The 19,623-nt window shown below is 35.8% G+C and overlaps 1 protein-coding gene across 5 annotated transcripts in view; it reads right to left on the reverse strand.

Annotated features, from left to right (window-relative positions):
• COP1 (COP1 E3 ubiquitin ligase) overlaps window positions 1-19,623 on the reverse strand; it is a 262,526-nt gene that overhangs the window by 214,071 nt on the left and 28,832 nt on the right. For 3 of the 5 annotated variants that reach the window (XM_032393457.1, XM_032393454.1, XM_032393456.1), the window contains exons 3-5: window positions 13,835-13,932; window positions 7,481-7,557; window positions 6,685-6,804 (exon numbers count right to left, since the gene is read on the reverse strand). In XM_032393457.1, the coding sequence (XP_032249348.1) occupies window positions 6,685-6,804; window positions 7,481-7,557; window positions 13,835-13,932 (295 nt within the window). The remainder of the gene's footprint in view (window positions 1-6,684; window positions 6,805-7,480; window positions 7,558-13,834; window positions 13,933-19,623) is intronic. The other 2 variants (XM_032393455.1, XM_032393458.1) reach the window with 2 other exon arrangements.

Raw genomic sequence — 19,623 nt, forward strand, 5'->3', positions numbered from 1 at the left:
GCTCCCTGCTCAGCGGGAGGCCTGCTCCTCCCTCTCCCACTCCCCCTGCTTGTGTTCCCTCTCTCGCTGTGTCTCTGTCAAATAAATAAAATCTTTAAAAAATAAAAAATAAAAATAAATAATAAAAAAAATAAAAAAGCTTATTACTTTAAGTAAAGACTAGATAACAAAGCTTTTTATAAAAACAACAAATCTGGGGGCATCTGGGTGACTCAGTCAGTTAAGCATCTAACTCGTGATTTCGGCTCAGGTCATGATCTCATGGGTACTGAGATTGAGCCCAGCAATCAGTGGGGAATCTGCCTGAGATTCTCTCCCTCAGCCTCTCCCCCAACACGCATGCACTCTCTCTCAAATAAATAAATAAATATTATTTTAAAAATAACAAATCTTCTACAAACTAATTACTCTTACGTAAAGACTAGATAACAAATCTTTTTATAAGTCAAGTAATTTCCAGTTCTTTGCATTGAAAACAATAAAGATTATGAACCAAAAACTGACAGCTGGAAGAAAAATTTTTAAATCCATAATCAGGGGTGCCTGGGTGGCTCAGTCGTTAAGCGTCTGCCTTCGGCTCAGGTCATGATCCCAGGCATCAGGCTTCCTGCTCAGCGGGAAGCCTGCTTCTCCCTCTCCCACTCCCCCTGTTTGTGTTCCCTCTCTCGCTGTGTATCTCTCTGTCAAATAAATAAATAAAATCCTTTAAAAATAAATAAATAAATCCATAATCATATTAGTAAATTAATATACCTCTCTGCATTGCAAAGGTTTTTATTTTGAAAATTTTTTAATAGGGATGCCTGGGTGGCTCTGTCAGTTAAGCGTCTGCCTTTCAGCTCAGGTCATGATCCCAGGGTGCTGGGATCAAGTCCCACATCGGGCTCCTTGCTCAGCGGGAAGCCTGCTTCTCCCTCTGCCCGCCTACTCCCCCTGCCTGTGCTCTCTCTGTCTCTCTCACTCTCTGACAAATAAATAAAATCTTTAAAAAAAAAAAATTTTTTTAATAAAAATTGTTAAATAGAAAATACAAACACCCAATTAATAATTAAATGTAAAGAACATAAATGAGCCCCTGAAACAATTTCAGAAAACATGTGCTTCAAAATACATGAGGAATAGGAGCACCTGGGTGGCTCAGTCAGTTAAGCACCTGCCTTTGGCTCAGGTCATGATTCCTGAGTCCAGAGTCCCTGGATCAAGGCCTGCATCAGGCTCCCTGCTCAGCAGGGAGTCTACTTCTCCCTCTCCCTCTGCTCCTCCCCTCACTCATGCTCTCTCTCTCACTCTCTCCCTCAAATAAAATCTTTAAAAAAAAAAAAGAGGAATATTTATAAAAAGTGACAATATAAATAGTACATAGAATAAGCAACTAAAATTTCAAAGAACTGGTATATACAGACACATTCACAATACAAAATACTTAAATTAAAAAATAGTGACCAATACTCTTCAGATTACAATGTAAAAGGTTACTCCCACAGTAACAATAAAAAAAGGGATAAGCTAAAAAGTAAAATACTACAGTTGACCCTAAACAGCACAGGAATTAGGGACACCGACCACCAGCACAGTCAAAAATCCACGTGTAACTTTCAACCCTCCAAAAATTTAACTACTAATAGCCTACTGTTGACCAGAAGCCTTATTTATAACATAGTCGATTAACAGAGTTTGCATATGTATTATATACTGTATTCTGTATAACTGTATTACAATAAAGTAAGCTAGAGATAGCAAAATGTTTTTTTTTTAAATCACAAGAAAAATACATGTATAGTATTTATTTTTAAAAACCTGTCTATAAGTGGACCTGCACAGTTCAAACCCATGTTGTTCAAGGGTCAACTATACACTTTAAGTCAATGGACTGAAACTGAAGCAACAACTGAACCCCAACTCAGCTAAATTCCTGATTAGGCCAGAAATCAATCTCTTATCCTTGCTCCCTGAAAATGGAAAAGGCAAGACCTTTCTGGAAGATAGTATTAACTACTATAGTCTCTATACCAATTCTGAATACAGAATGTCTAAGCTACAATTTAAAAAATTAAAAAACATGCAAAGAAGGTGGAAAGTCAAAAGAAAAAACAGGCAAAAGAATGAAATTAACAGATGATCCAAATGCTGGAATGGGCAAAAAGGACTTTAAAACATTACTAAAAATTATTAAGGAATTAAGAGGAAAAGTAGACAAAACAAGTGAAAAAATGAATTACAGAAAAGAAATTGAAAGAACAAAATGTAAATCTTTGAAATGAAGAATACAGGGGTGTCTGGCTGGCTCAGCCAGATGAGCATGTGCCTCTTGATCTGAGGGTCATGAGTTCCAGCCCCACACTGGGTGTAGAGATTACTTAAATAAATAAACATTGAAAAAAAAATGAAGAATACAAAGACCGAAATAAAAAAACATTGGATGGGGTTAGGAGCAGACTGGACAAGCTGAGGAAAGAAATAATGAACTCAAAGACAGTCCAATATAAGTTATTTATACCAATTCGTAGAGAGAAAGGAATAAAAAGAGAACACCAGAAATATGTAGGATAATATAAAACATTCTAACATATAACTGGAATACTAGAGGAAAAGGAAAGCATAAGGCTGAATAAACCTTCACAATGCTCAAAGAACAGATCCTCTGGTACTGTAAAACAAACAGGATAAATATTTTTTTTAATAAAACCAAAAACTATCAGTCAAACTACAGAAAACCAATGTCAAAAAGAGTATCTCTAAAAAAAAAAAAAGAGTATCTTAAAAGCAACTAGAGAGAAAAAGGCTATACTATCTTTAGGGAAAGAATAGTAAGAATGACTGCTAATTTCATCAAAAATAAAGAAGCAAAAAGATAATGAAAAGTACTAAAAAGAAAAAAAAATAACTAGACTTCCATAGAGAACAGAACTATCAGCTCTGCAAGAAATAGTTAAAAAAGTTATATTGACAAAAGGAAATGAGCCAGATGCCAGCTCAGATATGCAAGAAAAAAATGAAAACATCTAAAAGGGTAAATATTGGACTTAAAGAGGGTTTTTTATTTTTCTGGGGGTTTTTTGCATCGTATCTTCAAAAGGCTATTAACTATTGGGGCACGTGGGTGGCTCAGTCGGTTGAGCAGCTGCCTTCGGCTCAGGTCATGGTCCCAGGGTCCTGGGATCGAGCCCCGCATCGGCTCCCTGCTCTGCGGAAGGTCTGCTTCTCCCTCTCCCACTCCCCCTACTTGTGTTCCCTCTCTCCTGTCTCTCTCTCTGTCAAATAAATAAATGAAATCTTTAAAAAAAAAAAAAAAATAGAAACAAAAGGCTATTAACTATTTAAAGCAAAAACAACTATTTAGTGTGATTTATAACAGTTAATCACAAAAAGCAGGATTTTGGTAAACTGAATTATTGTGAACTTTACATTTTCCATAAAATAGTACATATTCAGTATTGACTATGAATACATCATCCTTGAGGTGGCATACTATAAACTCAAGGTTAGCTATAAAAAGTATTTTATAATCTTTAGAGAAACCACTAGAAATACAATTTTAAAAGTATGTGAAGAATAGAGAAGATAAAATGTAATATTAACATGGAGAATCCTAGAAACTTAATTTCTAACGAAGGCAAGAAAAGAGGAATACAGAATAAGGAATATATGGAAAAATAGAAAATACCAAAGTGGCAGACCTCAAACCTCACCATATCAATAATTGTATTATATTAAAATGAACTTAAGAACTTGAATTAAATGAGTTTATTAGAGTGTGTTTAAAAAAAGAAACTCAGGACACCTGGGTGGCTCAGGCAGTTGGCTCAGTCTGCCTTCGGCTCGGGTCATGATCCCAGGGTCCTGGGATGGAGTCCCACATTGGGCTCCCTGGGAAGCCTGCTTCTCCCTCTGCCTGATGCTCCCCCTGCTTGTGCTTGCTCTCTCTCTGACAAATAAATATATAAAATCTTTAAAAAAAATAATAAATAAAAAAAGAAACTCAACTACATACTATTAAAGAGACACATTTTAAAACACAAGGACAACGATGGAATAAAGTAAAAAAACGAAGAAGGATATACCACAGAAGCTCTAATCATAACTAAGCTACTGAGGCTATATTAACATCAAAAAATATAAAAGCAGACTTCAGAACAAAAAATATTTCCAGCAATAAACATACACAATTCATAATGGTAAAGGGGATAGTATGTCCAGAAGACATTACAATCCTAAACATGTCTTCAAAATACATTAAGCAAAAAATCACAATTAATGAAAAATAGACAAAATTGTATTTTTAACAAACCCCTATCAGTATATAGAAATAAAATATATGACAAAATATAGTACAAAGGCCATGAGAGAGGAAATGAAGTATATTATTGTAAGATTCCTATAATACAGATGAAGGATATTACTCAAAGGTAAATGTAACAACAATTATATTAAAAACCCAAAAGCGGGCGCCTGGGTGACTCAGTTGGTTGAGGGTCTGCCTTCAGCTCAGGTTGTAATCTCAGGGTCCTGGGACTGAGTCTTACATCAGGCTGCTCCCTGCTCAACGGGGAATCTGCTTCTCTCTCCGCTCTCCCCTCCCCCCATATTCTCTCCCTCTCTCTTTCTCTCTCTCAAATAAATAAAATCTAATAAAAACAAAACAAAACAAAAGCAACCACTAGGAAACAAAACAGAAACTTACCATGATAAACCCACAAAGCAAATAAAATGGAATCAAGAAAAATACCCAATCTAAAATCATATAAATCATGTTCTCTGACCACAATACAACTAAAATTCAATTACCAAAATATCTATTTGGAAAAGTAGCAACATCCAAAACACACACACACACACACACACACACCCATCGGACTACTGTCAGATTGGCAACAGCTAAAAACGAGAAAATACCAGGTGTCTATATAGTACAAACCCAAAGAGCAACCTGGAAATATCTGATAAGTTAAAATGTGCACGTAAATTCTATAAAAAGTAATTTCATTCCTTAAATCACTAAGTGTATATACATGAGCACAAGGAAACATGTATAACAATATTAAATGTAGTAGTGACACAGCTAAGAATTAGGAAGAACATAAATATCCACCATAGGGGAATAGATATGCTCATGCAATGGATTACGATACATAAGTTAAAATGAACTAGATCTACATTTACCAACACAGACCTCAAAAACTAAACAAAGAGGCATGTCAAAAGGGTAACTACAATATGAAACTTTTTATATAAACTTCTTTCAATTTTTTTATTATTTGAGAGAGAGCAAGAGCACGCACACAAGCACACACACAGGTGTGTGCAAGAGAGAGAGGGACGGAATCCCAAGTAGGGTCCATGCCCAGCATAGAGCCTAATTTACTTTACAAAGATTTATTTATTTATTTATTTGAGAGAGAGAGAGAGAGAGAACGAACACATGTGTGCAAGGGGGGGCAAAGGAAGAGAACTGTGGTAATCACTGCACAATACATGTATGTCAAGTCATTATTTATGCTGTATACCTTAAGCTTATACAGTGCTGTATGTCAATTATACCTCAGTAAAACTAAAAGAAAAAAATAAATAAAAGATAAAGCCCCCTCTCCCAAAAAATATGGGAGAAATTTCTACCAGCCTTGCCCCCTCCCAGAATGGGAGAATCATTTTGGTAAGCATAACCTCAACTACTCCCTTCTTCTATAAAGATTCCCATTTGATCAGATGGAATCCAGATCTAAGCTATATTAATAATCCACCCACAGAATTTTTTAAACTGAAATTGGAAAGTCCCTTTTCTTCTATCAAAAACTATAAATGAAGAAAGTACAAATAACCACATTATGTTATAAACATCTGAGAAAAGAAAATCAGACCTGTCTCAAAGAAATAGACACAAGAAGCACCAAAGAAAGATCCAACAACATTCAAGTGCCTGATCTCATCTCCTTATAGTCTCCAGAGAAGCTGGCTATGGTTCCAATCCTCCCAATATTCGGCTGTTAAACTCTTCTTTTTTACGTATGTCAGCTACTCACTCCCTTACCCTGTCAATAGATACCCCCTTTTTGTTTAAGCTAGGTCAGGGGGGAATCTACTTATGCTAAGGTGTGAGTTGCTCCTACTGGATCATATTCAAATCCTAATACATGCAAATTCACTATATTGTTTATAAATATAAACATTTTATATTGTTTATTTACATGAAATAAATGCAATTTTACATTTATTTACATTTTATTACATGAAACAGGATATATTTAGTTCCAGTTCCCATCTTTCTAAATGTCTTTATTTACAGGTGCCACCAACAGATACCTGCTAAAAGGATCTTATGTAGGTAAAAATAATCTCTATTTTCTCTTCCAAAGGGAAGATCGGCAAGGAATATATCCATTAGAAGAAAAATGACCAATGTAATTGTTCCCTATTAAAATGAAACTGTACTTTCTCATGATCTTTCTTATCACTCAGTTTTTCTTAATATAAACTGGCCACTACAACTTATTAAGAAATTTGTCTTTTCTTTTACTTGAAAAAGAGGAATCTGTTAGAAGTGATACCTTGCACATGCTCTTTCTTACTGAATAAAATTGGATGGACTGAGTGACAGATACTACCCTATTATTTTTAAACATTTCTAGATCTATTTCAATGCAATAAAGACCACCACTTAAAATTTTTTAAAGTTCAACTGCCACTTACTGCTTCCAGTTGTTTCTTCTTCTGCACTAGTAATTCCAACATGAGGTTGACATTGGCCAAATCAAGGTTATCTTGATCAGTTCCCAACAAATCCTGAAATATTTGCCATCTGTGGCCATTCTAAAAATGAAGAAACATAGTTAACTTCCTAAAAAGATTGTTTTAGGGAGCCTAAAATATATGTTTAACTGCTTCTTCCTAATATGTTTATTACATAGATATCAAAAATATATTATAATATTCTAACCTACACCTTCCTAGCCAATGGTTCCCCATAGCCTTATTATAAATTAAACACTCTTTCTCCCTTGAATCAATCTAGGTAACAGATACGGAAGGCATATTCAAGACAAATGTTAAGTGAGCACATCTAAAGGTATAATTCCCTTCAAAATATGTGCTTGGGTTTTAATTATTTGTCTAGCCATATTTTCAACTTTGTACTTGGTAAGGTATTAATTTAGGCTCACCTCCCTCAATAATTTAGGACTTATTCTCTTAAATTGAGAATCTTCCAACAGTTTTTCCAAATTACCAACCATAGTTCCACCCTGCCATATAATCCTCCAAATGTCGTGTATTACAAGCCAACTCTGACTCAATGTGATCCCAGAAGACCTTTCAAAAAGATGATCACTAAATTTCAGACAATGCATTAGCAAAGTTCTTTATTAAACAGAATAATCTTCAATTTTCTTTAAAAAAAAATCAATGACATACTAAGCTTTAATATCTAATTAACCAATAAAAACAAATTGAAATTTATTAAAAAATAGTAATAAGAGTTGAAACATACGGTGCTACTCACTGAGTGGTCCAATTTGAACCTCTTTTCCTCAAATCTTTGCTTCTGTTTGAGAATGAGCTCATTCACTGAAAAGAGAAACAAAACAAAAAGTACCTATAATTTGTATTATTGTTAAATGTATCATCTAATTGTTCTGTTTAAATGGGTTCTATTTTCACTTTTAAAAGTCCCCAAATTAAAAAGATGCTAAGCAGAAAATATTAGGTTTTCACTTTATTTCAAATTAGAAAACAATTTTGCCACAAATTCTAATGCTACAACTGCTATTATTACTACTGCTATTACTAAAGGAGAATTCTCTGGAATACGGGCTTCCTCGTATACGTCTCAATGATGACACTATCAGCACTGTGTGAGGCTGCTCCGTCCTCCCCATGGTACCTGGTTGATTCTGTAAGGCAGACACTAAGGATTTTTATTTGTTCTTCTTTCTGTTACTTTCCTACAAATATCATGGCAGATACTGTCAGTTACCTATCCAAAACCATTCCCCCTTTTTTAAAAACATAATTTTTTTCCAAGCCGCATGCTTTCAGAAAAGCTAGGTTTCACCCCAGCCCAATGGTATGATTCTTGACTAACCTAAGCCAATCTAGGCATTCATACCCTTGGCAATAACTGACAATGGGATTAAGGATGTGACCTAGTTTTAACCAATGAAGGGTATGCTGTCCTTCAGAAAGAAATGGATAGGAAGAAAAATTCTTTCCGTCCCTTCATTAAGAGATGATATCTGGAACTGCTCAGAGCCATCCTGCAATCTTGAGGGGATCTAGTCAAAGAACCAATACATGCTGGGATGGAGGAACAGAAAGATGTAAAGAACTTGATCATATCACTGAACCACTATATTAACCAATTCTACAAATTCTTTTCTTCTGTCTTTAACAATTAACTGATAACAAACAAAAACAACAAAAAATCTGATAAAGAAACTAGCACTAAATCAGTTTAGCACTAGGCTAGTACTTTATAGACATTATCCTATGGGTTATTCTCCCCATTTTAGAGATGAGGGAATATTAGAGGGAGCATCAAGAACTTACTCACGGTAACAATACAAAACAGAGTTGGGATACAAATCCAACTATCTAGTATTTTCCATTATACCACAATCCAACTATAAGTATTTCCAAACAAACCAGAGATGTATCAAGCCCATAACAGGAATCCAAGCTTCAAAGATAAATAAGACTCAAACTAAGTAAGATTCAATCTAAGACTCAAGCAACTCTGAGTAGGAAGACAAATATATATGATGTAGTAGTTATAACGTAATGTGATAATCAGTACTATCACTGAAGTAGACTTACAAAGAACACAGGACAAGGAGCAATCAAAGTATAAATGAGCAGGCTACACATAGAAGGTGACACTAGAATTCGGCCATAACATGCAGAGATTCATCAAGCAGAAAAAGAAGTGAAAAAGAATTCAGAGAAGGGGGGCGCCTGGGTGGCTCAGTCGTTAAGTGTCTGCCTTCGGCTCAGGTCATGATCCCAGGGTCCTGGGATAGAGCCCCGCATTGGGCTCCCTGCTCTGCAGGAAGCCTGCTTCTCCCTCTTCTACTCCCCCTGCTTGTGTTCCCTCTCTCGCTGTCTCTCTCTCTGTCAAATAAATAAATAAAATATTTAAAAAAAAAAAAAGAATTCAGAAAAGGGTGTGAGAAAGAGGAGGTTAAATTCATACAAGAGCAGGAGATAAGATGACTTTAAATCAGTATGGCTGAAACACAGGGTCAAAGTGACTTTGTTAATGATTAATGGGTGACGAACTAAGGCTGCAAATGTAGATGGATGGGAGCCTGATTCTGAAGAGCCTGGTATGTATCTCACAACCAAAGTTACTATTATAACCCAGGGAAGAGAAAGGAGAGCTTGAAATAATGTAGTGGGAATAAAGAGAAGTATATAAATAAGAGTTTAATGTTTCAGTTACAGAATTAACCATTTGAATAAAAACTATGACTTAGGGGCGCCTGGGTGGCTCAGTCGTTGAGCATCTGCCTTCGGCTCGGGTCATGATCCCACAGTCCTGGGATTGAGCCCCACATCAGGCTCTCTGCTCGGCGGGAAGCCTGCTTCTCCCTCTCCCACTCCCCCTGCTTGTGTTCCCTCTCTTGCTGTGTCTCTCTCTGTCAAATAAATAAAATCTTTAAAAAAAAAAAACAAAACTGTGACTTACTGTAATATTTTACACATGTATACCAAACTGCATTTTACTGAGAAATCTCGTGTATCACTGAACTTGAAGGATATTCTATATCCATAATTATAATTCTCTGGATCCATAAAATGGCCACAGTACTAAGAACAAACAATGCAATTCTACTGCTAAAGCTTCCATTCTAGTAACTATCTTTTTAGAAGCAGGAGAGTATAGTTAACGCACATATACTTGTGAGACAGACTGCTTAGGACCAAATCCCAATTCCACCAATACTACTGTATAACTTTATAAAAGTAACCCAAATTCTCTGTGCCTTAGTTTCCTCACCTGAAGAATGAGGATGATAACAAGAGTACCCATCTCATAGGACTGAAAATTAAATGAGTTAGCTTACACAAAGCACTTAGGACACTACCTGGCAATAGTAAGGATGTTATATGCTCTATTTTTTTTAAAACACGTATTTTAAATTTAGCATTCAGGTTGTCTCTTCAAAGAATAATAACGTTATTCATAAGGGAGATAAAATTCCAATTATCAATTTTAAATACAGACAGAGAAAGCTGGAAAAGAGACTGAGCGAGGGAGAGAGATGGAGGCAGGCAGTTGGAGAGAGGGAGGGGGAGAGCTAGAGAGCAAGTCTTAGCACGAGCAGAGGAGAGCAATTGCAGGATTTGGGGGGGGGCGGGGGCAGGATAGATGGCAACAGGGACAGGAAGACTACACCTCGCAAGAACCTTCTAGTAACGGGAAAAAGAAAGAGAGCTCTCAAGACCAAGTAGGATGGAAAGAACAGTGAATGTGTTGGAGAAGCGAAGGTACAAGGAGAGAATGAAAAAGAATACAATGGAAGGTAGAAGCAGAGATGGGGGAAGGGAAGTCAGAAGAAAAAGGGTCTGTGGTATAGTGTTTAGGGCAGGAAAGGAAAAATCAAAGTACTGACAAAAAATTATATGATTATAATGACCTGAAAACCAAATCTTTTTTGAGTGTTTGGCTTCCAATTCTTTGCTTTCATCAAAATTAAAGAAAAGACTTGACTTGCTAACTAACTGAGCATTAAGATTGTTTTTGATAAGTCAATGCTTTTTTTCTTAATTTCTTAAGTCAGAACGAAGTCAAAAAACTGAGTGACGTTACTATTAACAAAATTCCTTCAATCCCCATCAACTTATTCATGTAAGCAAAGTTTCTCAACACTTAACACTTTAAAACTAAAAAGAAAAACCTTAAAGTTACATAATGTTATATATCAATTATATCTCAAATTTTAAAAAACTATGATGATCCTAAATAAATGAATAAACAAAAAAATAAGAAGAATACAAATGAAACTGATTCCTTGTCCTAGTAATAACTTCCAAGGGTACTAGAACTAAGAAAAGCACCAAACCTTAATAAGCAGCACATTTTCAATAAATATTTGTCTAATACTTATAAAATTTGTAAATATTTGACCAATTGCATACTACTCATGACTCAATAATAACCCAGAAAAAATATTTGAGATTTTTAAATGCTTAAGAGAAAATTATGTTAAAAAAAAAAAATTTCTATGTCTATAGTTTCTATTTATATACATTTCTGTTACAGAAAAGTATTACAGATAGATCGATAAGGATTTCAAACGTGAAAATACATTATATAAGGATAAAATTATGTGGGGGGCGCCTGGGTGGCTCAGTCTGTTAAGCGGCTGCTTTCGGCTCAGGTCATGATCCTGGGGTCTTGGGATCGAGCCCCACATCCGGCTCCCTGCTCAGCGGAGAGCCTGTTTCTCCCTCTCCATCTGCCTGTCACTCTGCCTACTTGTGCTCTCTCTCTGTCAAATAAATAAATAAAATCTTTAAAAAAAAAAAAAATTATGTGGACGATAACTTAAGTAGAAGTTCAAAGAGAAAAGGAATGAATAAAATTTCCCATTGTCAATGAAAGGTGTCTATTTTCAAATCAATGATAAATACGAAATCACTATGATTTAGATTTCACTGGATACATTTTATTTTTTTATTTTTTTTTCAAGATTTTATTTATTTGACAGAGAAAGACACAGCGAGAGAGGGAACACAAGCAGGAGTGGGAGAGGGAGAAGCAGGCTTCCCGGCTGAGCAGGGAGCCCGATGTGGGGCTCGATCCCAGGACCCTGGGATCATGACCTGAGCTGAAGGCAGACGCCTAACAACTGAGCCACCCAGGAGCCCCTCACTGGATACATTTTAAAAAGAGATAAAGGCTTTATTTTTAAATAACCAGATTTATAATACTCCTAAAGTTACATCCTTTACAACCACTTACACTTATAAAGAAAAACTGAGGATGATAATTTTAAATAGGGGATCAATGTGTGACAAAGAACATCATTTTTCAGAATTTTTATGAGTCACCCAAGCAAAAAGTTTTGAAGACCACTGCTACAGAAAATGCATAGTTCAGCCCTTTACCCATGACTCAGGTAAATGTACAGTATTAAAAGGGAAGGGTCCTGGGAAACCTTGGTGGCTCAGTCAGTTAAGCATCTGCCTATGGCTCAGGTCATGATCCCAGGGTCCTGGGATCGAGTTCCGCACCAGGCTCCCTCTGCCTGCCACTCTCCCTGCTTGTGCTCTCTCCCTCTCTCTCTCTCTGACAAATAAATAAATAAAATCTTTAAATAAATAAATAGTAAAGGTCGTAACCTAACAATAAAAAAAGTGCAAGGCTACCTAGTAGCCTTCAAAATTGTAAAACATATACTTATTTTACCATGGTCAAGAAGAAATCTGAAATTACTTCAAAAGGTTCATGGTCCTCAACCCAACCAAGAATGACAGGCACCACACAAATAAATCATGTAATCTCACGCTGAAGCAATGGAAATAAGAACTTAGAATTCTGAGTTTTTTTCAGTAAAGGAAAAAAAAAAAATGGAATTCCATGTTCAGAAATAGATCTCAATGGCATCCTAAATGCACAGAGGATCCCTATCTACCTAATGTGGGAACCTATGAATTTGACTATTATTGTACAAATAGTAGAGTGGAAGGGATGATGGGAAAAAAAACAGGAAAAGATGTATCAGCATAAAATGTTATTTCCATGGCTGACATTCATAATCACATTAGAAGCTGCACTATAATTAAAAGACTTCAAATATGGGCATAACATACTTACACTCCAATTATCCAAAACAAAAATTTATTATCCATAAAAAGAGGTTAAAAACTAGAACATCACCCAGATAATTTCTAGCTCAGAAAATCAGTAAGTGTAACTTCACTATTCACTGGATATATGTGAGAATATGTACTTAATGTATGAAATCACTTTCTAACTAAAACAGTACTATATTTTGAAAGTTCTTCCATACTAGTATATAGTGCTCCCTCTAGTTAGAAATTCACATAAAGGAATCTCCACCTTTTGGACTCGTTAAAGAATGCTGCCTGAAAATTTTAGTAAACACCAAAATTGTCGGAAGATTAGCTTCCTTTCTGTATTTAAACATTCCAAAAGAAGTTTTCCAAAGTTATGACAATTGATAGAAAAGTAATTCTAGAGCCCACACAGCAGCATCAATCCATGTGTCCGAGTTCAGGGACACAGGATTTTGCTTTGCAGGACTTTCATTTCCCTTCTACCCAACCTAGCCCATAAAGTCCAGTCCTGCAGAGTATCACACCACTCAGTATTTCTTCTTTTCCTAAGTTCCCTCTCCAAGTTCTTACTTTTCAATTGCCTCCCCAGTTCACAGACTCTCTTCACCTATCCAGGAATCCAATTACCCAAGTTTCCACCTCCTCTTCCCCCTCTCCATTAACACTTTCTTCCCTTGACTCTCACTTCTACCCTAGAAGCACAAACAGCAGGAATGCACTACACTGTATAAAGAGACAGGTGTTCTGGACCTCTGGCATCCCCTTTAACTTCTGTCCCGCCATCTATGTAGTAAGAACTAAGAGTTGTGTCAGTCAATTTTTCTTTTTTTATGAAACTTAAAAACAATATAATATAGTACTAACAACACATAGTATGGAAAATACATCACAAAATAAGAAAGACTGGGAAAGCACCCAGGTGAGTAGGAGAGAAAGACTTGCTTTACCCCTACACTATGTTTTCTGAATAAATTAGTGCTAGCATACACTTTTGGGGATAGAATATTTTAAATAATAAAGAATCATTCCAAAGACTCACCCAAGAAATTAGGATACAGATGGTCAATATTATCCACAACATAGTTACACTTGGGACATCTATTATTATCCTCCAAACTCTGATGAATACACTTGTAGCTATTAGCAAAAAAAAAAAATAAAATAGGGTTCATTAAATCAGTGAAGGATTAATAAACTGGTCATAAATTAATGCCTATAAGTCTTCTATTTCTCATTTAAAACAAGTAATTTGTTATCAAATTTATTTCAGCTTATATTTTATCATAATAAAGATACATAGAGCATTTATTAGATAACAGTATACAAAAGTTAATATTTAAAAATGAACTTGAATAACAAGTCTACTGGATATAGAATGTTTAAAAAAATGTACTAACTTTTAAGTTTATGCAATTTAAATACTTTGTAACAACACCCAAGAAAAGCAAATCCCTATGATTTAGTTAAGCAAATACACTATTCATGTTCTTGGAGTGCTGATATCCTTAAATACAAAAAGAACACATTCAAATTAAAAAAAAGTGAAAAACAAAAATCAACAAGACAAACATTAGTCAATAAGCATGAGAAAATCATCACCTTCAGTAGGATAAAAAAACTGATTTTAAATTATATACTATTTTTTACCGAATTGGAAAATTAAAGAAAATACTATCAGAGTTAAGGAGCACATGTGAGTATAAACAACTTCATGTACTGTTGAAGGAAATGTAACTGCCACAACATTTCCAGAAGGCAAGTTGTATAGAAAACCTTAAGGTTGTGTATCCCCTTTGATGTAATGATTTTATTTCTAGGAATTTACCCTAAGGAAATGAGCAGAGATATATACATAGAAAGGTGCTCAATTCAAGATTATCTGTAAATAGCAAAATAAATTAGAAGCAACCAAAACACTAGGAAATTGACTAAATAATTTTGTAAACATCAATCCAAAAAAAACCCAAAAAATCATATTGCAATACATAACTATATGCCATGAAAAATAATCTAATAACAGTGGTTATAGCTAAAGAAAGAGGATTACAAGAAATGTTTCCTTCCTTACAATATATATTTCTGTAATGTATGACTTTTTACAATTACATATTGTCTTATAATAAAAAAACTTTTAAAATATTGTTTAACTAGGGGAGTCTGGGTGGCTCAGTCGGTTGGGCTCTGCCTTCAGCTCAGATCATGGTCCCAGGGTTAGCTTAGCAGGGAGTCTGCTTGTCATTCTGCCACTCCCGCACTCCCGCTCATGCTCTCCCTCTCTCAAATAAATAAAATCTTTTTTTTTTTTTAAAGATGAATTTTTCGGGGTGCCTGGGTGGCTCAGTCGTTAAGTGTCTGCCTTCAGCTCAGGTCATGATCCCAGGGTCCTGGGATCGAGCCCTGCATCGGGCTCCCTGCTCCGTGGGAAGCCTGCTTCTCCCTCTCCCACTCCCCCTGCTTGTGTTCCCTCTCTCACTCTCTGTCAAATAAAATCTTTAAAAAAAAAAAGATGAATTTTTTTTAAAAGATTTTATTTAGGGGTGCCTGGGTGGCTCAGTCGTTAAGCGTCTGCCTTCGGCTCAGGTCATGATCCCAGAGTCCTGGGATCGAGCCCCTCGTCGGGCTCCCTGCTCCGCAGGAAGCCTGCTTTTCCCTCTTCCACTCCCCCTGCTTGTGCTCCCTCTCTCGCTGTGTCTCTCTCTGTCAAATAAATAAATAAAATCTTTAAAAAATTTTATTTATTTATTTGACAGAGAGAGATACAGAGAGAGCACAAGTAAGCAGAGAGGCAGTCAGAGGGAGAGGGAGAAGCAGGCTCCCCACTGAGCAGGGAGCTGGACGGGGGTTCGATCCCAGGACCCTGGGATCATGACCTGAGCTGAAGGCAGCTGCTTAACCGACTGAGCCACACAGGCACCCCTAAATAAAATCTTTTAAAAAAAATATTGTTCAAAAAAACCACAGAAAAATATCAAATTGACATTAGAAAAAAAAAGTCACTATATCACTTTTTATGAACTAAAAATGACAATCTCTAACATAGTGGATACAGTACAATCACATTTCTGTTTTTAAAAAATTGCGTATGTATCCATTTAAAATAAACCAAAAAAGACATTCTTCATAATATTAACATGTATGTCTCTGGGTCATAAAATCATGGGAAACTTTTTCTTTTTAGATGTCTACAAGTTTCTATAGTAAAAAGGCACTGCTCCTAACAATCAGAAAAAAAATTACTTCTAAGAAATTACAAGGGTAATTTATAAAGAAGATTCCTAAAAAGGTACCACCTCTTTTATTCTGTATCCAAATTACTATAAATTTACTTCAGCTTTAAAAGTTGAAGCGACTTTTTTTTTTTTTTAAGATTTTTTTACTTATTTATTTGACAGAGAGAGACACAGCGAGAGAGCAAACACAGGCAGGGGGAGTGGGAGAGGGAGAAGCAGGCTTCCTGCCGAGCAGGGAGCCCGATGTGGGGCTCGATCCCAGGACCCCGGGATCATGACCCAAGCCGAAGGCAGATGCTTAACGACTGAGCCACCCAGGCGCCCCGAAGCTACTTTTTATAACCCACTTACTTCACTCTACCTTATGAAAACAGAAACCCACATCCATCAGGTTTCTCTGTACTAATTAACAACTACTTTTTCATCTCACATTTGGTACTTTCAAGATAAGTGTAAAAAGGACATCATAGGGCGCCTGGGTGGCTCAGTCGTTTAGCATCTGCCTTCAGCTCGGGTCATGGTCCTGGGGTCCTGGGATCAAGTCCCACATCCGGCTCCCTGCTCAGCAGGAAGCCTGCTTCTCCCTCTCCCTCTCCCCCTGCTTGTGTTCCCTCTCTCGCTGTATTTCTATCAAAATAAAAATCTTTAAAAAATAATAAATAAATAAATAAAAAGGACATCATAGAGAACTGATGCAGTGCTGGTCTTTGGCACAGCACAAGGACCTAAAGATCTAAGTAAATGGCTGGCACATAACAGATACTCAAATATATATAAAACAAATGACTTGTACAGTGTTCCAGAAATAATAACATCACCTCTTGCAACTATGACAAGGTTAGGATTACCATATTACCACATGATAGGCTCCATATCTAACAGAAAATTTCCTATGTAGAAATTTCAGTGAAGGAAATATATAAAATGTTCTTGTTTTCATTTCTATTGCGAGGGAAAAGCATAAAGCAGTTATGCAATTACAACACAGAAACACTTATAGTCTGCTTTGGGAAAACAGAAATGAGTTCATATTACCAGAAAATATTCCCAAATGACAAGATTAACCCTTAAAAAAGTCTGCAAGTTCAAATAAACCAAGTCATGAAGTAGAAACTCTGGGAAGGTTATTAAAGATGAGACAAGGGGTTGACAGATAAGCAGAAGGGCATTCTGGGTTTTAGCAAATGGCTTTTGTAAAGAAATGATAGTTAGAAATGAGCAAATAATATGGTAAGAAGAACAAGCTAAGTTGTTAACTGAGTGAAAGAGTTTGTCAATATACAAGAAATTATCCCAGAGTCCAATAGAATATCCTCCTCTCCTATCTTCAGCATCCTAATCATATCCCTTGTCAGTAGGTTTACTACCACACAATCCTCTCCTAGAAGAAAAAGTAGTCCAGGACACAGTGGAAGGAACTGTCCTCAGGAACAAAAATTCAAATGATTTTTGCACATTGCATTGGTAATATCTATCTATACTATAAAATGAAAACACATCAAATTACATACCACTGTATAAAACTGACATGACAAAATGCATCAAGTTTATCTTATAGTATCTACTACCTCACTACCACCCCTGGGCAGACCTGCCCTAGTTTGAGAAATAGTAACTATCTTATTTTGTACTGTCATCCCCTCTTCTATTTGTTCATTCAAAGCAAGGATTTGTTTTAAGTCATCTCTGTACCCTCAATGTCTAGCACTATATCCTGTTAGAGTTGAACTAAGTAAATGTTCAATGCACAAAAAAAATAGGTATAAACAAAAAAGAAACATGTCTTCTGGGTCATATAAAACACCACTAGAGATTCTCAATTATTTCTTTCACAATAACTCTACTTGACCATCACCACCACAGATGTGGTATTTTGGATTCTAAAAGAAGGATGAGTATCTAGACTAGTGTTCAAAATAGGGAGGATAAAGGGATATATATCTTGGGTCTACCTGAGAAGTTTTCAAAAGCTACACACACTGAAACTCTTAAAAATAGTAATTCAGTACCAGAATGTGCTGACATAAATGTGTTTAAGTGTATATCTGATAATGAAGAATGAATATTTTGAAATTTTGCCCTTTGTAACAACATGAATGGACCTCAAGGGTATTATACTAAGTGAAGTCAGAAAAAGACAAATACCACATGATTGCATTTATATGTGGAATCTAAAAACAAAACCAATGAACAATCAAACAAGCAGAAACAGATTCATAAATACAAAGAACAAACTGGTGGTTGCCAGAACGGAGGAGGATGGGGACATGGACAAAATAGGTGAAGGGGATTGACGAATACAAACCTCCAATTACAAAATAAGTAAGTCACGGAGATGAAGAGAACAATATGGGGATTATATTCAATAATATTGTAACACTGTATGGTGACAGCTGGTAACTACACTTACGGTGGTAACACCAAGTAATGTACAGAATTGTCTAATCACTATGTTGCACACCTGAAACTAATATAGCAATTATGTCAACTATACTTGTATAATTTTTTAAATGAGTATTTCTCTATAAATGTATGATTATTCTGTTTCTATTAAGTATATACCTACCAAAAAATAAAAAAAAGTATAACCTACCTATAAGATATAAGTATCTTTTTCTTTTTCTTTTTCTTTTTAAGCTTTTAGGGCATAATTTTTATTTGGGAACTGCCTGTAATATACAAAACACTATGCCACTTTAACCATCCAAAAACTTCGAATGTTTTCTGAAGCCCTCTATTCACCCACCCCCAATACACAAACTTTCTGATTTCTCCTCATTTTTCTATAAGTAATTATAGACACTAGGGTAAATGGACACCTTATCATAAATATCTTTTTCTCTCTCTGTAAACAGCGGTGAGTACATATAAAAAACTGTGAATAATCAGAAAATTCTCAAAAAAGAAGAGACTATAACAAGAACAGCAAGGACAAATCAGTACAGTGGTCCTATATAATAACCAGGTATAAAGAAAGACTAATAGCAAGGTACAAGATGATAAATTATTCAAAAGCCCCAAAAGACAAGCTGATACCCAGCTTTGACCACAGATATGCTGGAAGATGAACAACACTGAGATAGGCTATTAATTATAACTAATTTGTAATGAAAAAAAATAGTAAATCAGAACTTGGTAGACATGAGGTCTGAGAAGCAAGGTGCAGGGGGCAAGCAGGAGGCGGCAAAGGGAAAGAGCAAACCTCATCTCTACATCACAAAGAAGCCAGATATTTTTATTTTATCATATCATTAAGTTTGGTTAGACAACAGCTAATAGCAGATTCACTGTCAAGTGGGAACAGTATCTCCAACCTGTTACTAGGAAAGAGTTACCATTTATAAGTGAGACGAGGGATAAACAGTTCACGTGGTCCAATTTGATTTAGTGTTAATAATTTGGATGGAGCCTGGAAATGCTAACACTGCTCTGTTCCAGATTACAAGCCAGCGTTCAAGTTAGCGAAGATTTGATCCAATAGGCTACCGTTAATGAAGTTCCAATGGCCTCACGTGATAGGATAGGGTAAATAATTATGAGCTTTTGCTTTAAACAAAAGTACAAAATGTCTCACAGTTTCACAAGCCTGACAATGGAC

Source organism: Phoca vitulina, unplaced genomic scaffold, assembly GCF_004348235.1.
Source record: "Phoca vitulina isolate PV1807 unplaced genomic scaffold, GSC_HSeal_1.0 scaffold73, whole genome shotgun sequence".
NCBI classification, from domain to species: Eukaryota; Metazoa; Chordata; class Mammalia; order Carnivora; family Phocidae; genus Phoca; species Phoca vitulina.